Raw genomic sequence first — 4990 nt, 5'->3', positions numbered from 1 at the left:
GACTGAGTGGCTGAACTGAACTGAACTAAAATTACCCCCATGTGGTCATACCATTGGCACATCACTGTTGAGGTGATGACTTTGTTAATTATTTCAGACAAAGTGATCCATATAAAAATTCTGAAACTGTTGTAATCCACAAGCTGAAGAAAAATTTTCAGTTCTTATTTCTAAATAATATATAAGGGTTGGTTGGCTTTCAGTTCTTACAGGTTGCTATTTAATATTCTACCTTGCTTGATTTGTACATAATAACATAAAATATGATATTGGGAGCATTGATGGTCTTGAGAAGATATCTATAGCCATACATTTTATATAAACTCAGGACAAATTTCATGAATTTAGCTATCTATAAAAGTTAAAAAAATCTATGCCTATACTTCCATGTGGTAGTTATATAAATTAACTGTTCAGTTCAGTTCAGTTCAGTCGCTCAGTCGTGTCCGACTCTCCGCGACCCCATGAATCACAGCACGCCAGGCCTCCCTGTCCATCACCAACTCCCGGAGTTCACTCAAACTCATGTCCACAGAGTCGGTGATGCCATCCAGCCATCTCATTCTCCGTCGTCCCCTTCTCCTCCCGCTCCCAACCTTTCCCAGCATCAGTCTTTTCCATTGAGTCAACTCGTCGCATGAGGTGGCCAAAGTATTGCAGTTTCAGCTTTAGCATCAGTCCCTCCAATGAACACCCAGGATTGATCTCCTTTAGAATGGACTGGTTGGATCTCCTTGCAGTATAAGGGACTCTCAAGAGTCTTCTCCAACACCACAGTTCAAAAGCATCGATTCTTCGGCGATCAGCTTTCTTCACAGTCCAACTCTCACATCCATACATGACCACGGGAAAAACCATTGCCTTGACTAGACAGACCTTGGTTGGCAAAGTAATGTCTCTGCTTTTTAATATACTATCAAGGTTGGTCATAACTTTCCTTCCAAGGAGCAAGCGTCTTTTAATTTCATGGCTGCAATCAGCATCCGCAGTGATTTTGGAGCCCAAAAATATAAAGTCTGACACTGTTTCCACTGTTTTTCCATCTATTTCCCATGAAGTGATGGGACCAGATGACATGATCTTTGTTTTCTGAATGTTGAGCTTCAAGCCAACCTTTTCACTCTCCTCTTTCACTTTCATCAAGAGGCTTTTGAGTTCCTCTTCACTTTCTGCCATAAGGGTAGTGTCATCTGCATATCTGAGGTTATTGATATTTCTCCCAGCAATCTTGATTCCAGCTTGTGCTTCTTCCAGCCCAGCATTCCTCATGATGTACTCTGCGTATAAGTTAAATAAGCAAGGTGAAAATATACAGCCTTGACGTACTCCTTTTTCTATTTGGAACCAGTCTGTTGTTCCATGTCCAGTTCTGACTGTTGCTTCCTGACCTGCATACAGGTTTCTCAAGAGGCAGGTCAGGTGGTTTGGGATTCCCATCTCTTTCAGAATGTTCCACAGTTTATTGTGATCCACACAGTCAAAGGCTTTGGCATAGTCAATGAAGCAGAAATAGATGTTTTTCTGAAACTCTCTTGCTTTCTCCATGATCCAGCGGATGTTGGCAATTTGATCTCTAGACTTGTTAATATAGTGACCCTTAAGACTGGTAGAAGGCAACGGCAAGCCACTCCAGTACTCTTGCCTAGAAAATCCCATGGATGGAGCAGCCTGGTAGGCTGCAGTCTGTGGGGTCGCTAAGGGTCGGACACGACTGAGCGACTTCACTTTCACTTTTCACTTTCACAGACTGGAGAAGGAAATGGCAACCCACTCCAGTGTTCTTGCCTGGAGAATCCCAGGGACGGGGGAGCCTGGTGGGCTTCCGTCTATGGGGTCACACAGAGTCGGACACGACTGAAGTGACTAACAGCAGCAGCAGCAAGACTGGTAGAAAATTTCTTTCCTGCTTAAATACCCTTTCATTATTATTATAAGGCAAAGAGAAAAGGAAAGATACGCTCATCTGAATGCAGAGGTTCAAAGAATTGCAAGGAGAGATAAGAAAGCCTTCTTAAATGAACAATGCAAAGGAAAAAAAGAATAGAGGAAAACAATAGAATGGGAAAGACTAGAGATCTCTTCAGAAAATTAGAGATACCAAGGGAATATTTCTTTTTTTTTTTTCTTATGCCAGTTTGTATTGCAAATTTTCCAAACAATGCAGCAAACATAAACCCAGTCCAGATGTCAATTATGAATACAAATATAGCTTGAGGTTTGTTCTTTTTTAAAAAAGGCAGTAATTTTTTGAAATAGTTAATGCAACTGTTGCTAACACAATAATAATAGTACTCCTGGCTTCACATACTAACCTGGACTTCCGATCAAGTGCTGATTAGCCCAGTAAGGGAGGTCACAAAAACCCTCAATCCACTCTCAGTCATGTCTAGTCGTGCACCCTCCGTTCTCCTTTCTTAGCATTTGAAGACAACAGGTTGAGTTGGCAGACACTGTTTCTGGACCCCTGAGGCTGTTTTTACCGATTCAATCTCAGTTTTATTGAATTCTTGATAACAGGAATAGGGTTTGCAGGGAGAGCAGAGATATCAGAAAGGTCTGTACTGGATGTTTTCTGAGAGGCCAACAGAGAAGTTGCTGTCTGAATGGTTTCTGATTGAGCTGTACTTGTCTCTGTATCAAGTTGTTCCTTTGCTTCTGTTTTATCATGTCCACTCAAAGCAAGACAGTTAGCATCTTCACTTGTTTCATCCTCTTCTGTTTTGGTTTTCTTGGGACTCTCCTCTTTATGAGGTGAGGATGTCCTCTTGACTCCTGCTATAGGGTTAGGTATCTTTGCTGCTGCGTTTCCTGAAGGTCTCGGTGGCGGGTTTACCAGATGTGTTGAGGAAACAACTCTGGAGACCGTAGGTTTTGGTGGTGATGAAATGGCTGGTTGTGTGGCAGTTTGAGGAATGCTTTCACTCGATGTACCCCCTGAGCTTTCACTGGAATTTACTTGTGGCACAGAAACTTCAGTAGCCTGTATGTCGGTCACAGATGCTGCTGTTACAGCTGGAGCAGGACTGTTTCTGCCCTGAGAGCTGCCAGAACTGTTCAATGGACTGGTCTTCATAGCACTAGTAGGTGAAGGCACAGACATGCTGGTGTCACCGTCCATAGACAAGTCGAGGCTGCTGTCATTCAGAGGTGTCAACTTGACGCCTTCTGTTGAATGTTTTTTCTTTTTCTGAAGCACATGACTAGGTAGTAGTTGATGGAGTTGCTTTCTTTTTACATGCATTGCAACAATTTTCATGTCCACCTCAAACATCTTGCTGTTTATTGCTTGCCTATAAACTGTATCTGTGAAAGACTGAATATCATAGGTGAGATCAACACTGAGATTTTCAGAGTTTTTGGTTTTTTTAAACACTAACCCAATCACCCACATCGTGCAAAATTCTTCCTTGTCGGGATTTTCTTTGGGTGCTGGAAATGACTGGGGATTCACATGAGCCAGTGTACTTCTCCCATCAGCTTAGCAGCCCCCAAGGAGACTGACTGCCTGCTCACACAGAAGCTAGTTGAGACTCTGAAGCCCTTTGGAGTTTTTGAAGAGGAAGAGGAACTGCAGCGCAGGATTTTAATTTTGGGAAAATTAAATAACCTGGTAAAAGAGTGGATACGAGAAATCAGTGAAAGCAAGAATCTTCCACAATCTGTAATTGAAAATGTTGGTGGGAAAATTTTTACATTTGGATCTTATAGATTAGGAGTACATACAAAAGGTGCTGATATTGATGCATTGTGTGTTGCACGAAGACATGTTGATCGAAGTGATTTTTTCACCTCATTCTATGATAAGTTGAAATTAGAGGAAGAAGTAAAAGATTTAAGAGCTGTTGAAGAGGCATTTGTACCAGTTATCAAACTGTGTTTTGATGGGATAGAGATTGATATTTTGTTTGCAAGATTAGCACTGCAGACTATTCCAGAAGACTTGGACTTAAGAGATGACAGTCTGCTTAAAAATTTAGATATAAGATGTATAAGAAGTCTTAACGGTTGCAGGGTAACCGATGAAATTTTACATCTAGTACCAAACATTGACAACTTCAGGTTAACCCTGAGAGCTATCAAACTGTGGGCCAAAGGCCACAACATCTATTCCAATATATTAGGTTTCCTCGGTGGTGTTTCCTGGGCTATGCTAGTAGCAAGAACTTGCCAGCTTTATCCAAATGCAATAGCATCAACTCTTGTACATAAATTTTTCTTGGTATTTTCTAAATGGGAATGGCCAAATCCAGTCATATTGAAACAGCCTGAAGAATGCAATCTTAATTTGCCTGTATGGGACCCAAGGGTAAACCCCAGTGATAGGTACCATCTTATGCCTATAATTACACCAGCATACCCACAGCAGAACTCCACGTACAATGTGTCCGTTTCAACACGGATGGTCATGGTTGAGGAGTTTAAACAAGGTCTTGCTATCACAGATGAAATTTTGCTGAGTAAGGCAGAGTGGTCCAAACTTTTTGAAGCTCCAAACTTCTTTCAAAAGTACAAGCATTATATTGTACTTCTAGCAAGTGCACCAACTGAAAAACAACACCTAGAATGGGTGGGCTTGGTGGAATCAAAAATCCGAATCCTGGTTGGAAGTTTGGAGAAAAATGAGTTTATTACACTGGCTCCAAGGGAATATTTCATGCAAAGAAGGGCTCAATAAAGGACAGAAGCAGTCTGGACCTAACAGAAGCAGAAGGTATTAAGAGGTGCAGGAAAACACAGAACTCTACAAAAAAAGGTGTTAATGACCCAAATACCACAATGGGGTGGTCACTCAGCTAGTCAGACATATTGGAATATGAAGTCATGTGGGCCTTGGGAAGCATTATAGTGAAGGTGATGGAATTCCAGCTGAGCTATTTCAAATCCTAAAAGATGATGCTGTCAAAGTGCTGCACTCAATATGCGAGCAAATTTGGAAAACTCCCCAGTGGCCACGGGACTGGAAAAAGTCAGTTTCGTTCCAATGCCAAAG

At 41.6% G+C, this 4990-nt stretch overlaps 1 protein-coding gene and 1 pseudogene across 1 annotated transcript; one reads left to right on the top strand and one right to left on the bottom strand.

Annotated features, from left to right (window-relative positions):
* Window positions 1-2209: 2209 nt before the first annotated feature.
* LOC129549197 (poly(A) polymerase alpha pseudogene) lies at window positions 2210-3459 on the bottom strand (annotated as a pseudogene).
* A 4-nt stretch (window positions 3460-3463) lies between these two features.
* LOC129549198 (poly(A) polymerase alpha-like) lies at window positions 3464-4675 on the top strand (the record flags this gene model as incomplete). The annotated part of the gene is made up of 1 exon (XM_055416247.2): window positions 3464-4675. A coding segment is annotated over one exon (1212 nt), but the record flags the coding sequence as incomplete, so codon positions are not given.
* Window positions 4676-4990: the final 315 nt, after the last annotated feature.

Source organism: Moschus berezovskii, chromosome 26 (genome assembly GCF_049115385.1).
Source record: "Moschus berezovskii isolate FMDL1 chromosome 26, NW_MosBer_1.0, whole genome shotgun sequence".
In the NCBI taxonomy this organism is placed as follows: domain Eukaryota; kingdom Metazoa; phylum Chordata; class Mammalia; order Artiodactyla; family Moschidae; genus Moschus; species Moschus berezovskii.
Note: the sequence above shows the minus strand (reverse complement) of the source record. Positions and strands in the feature narration are given on the sequence as shown.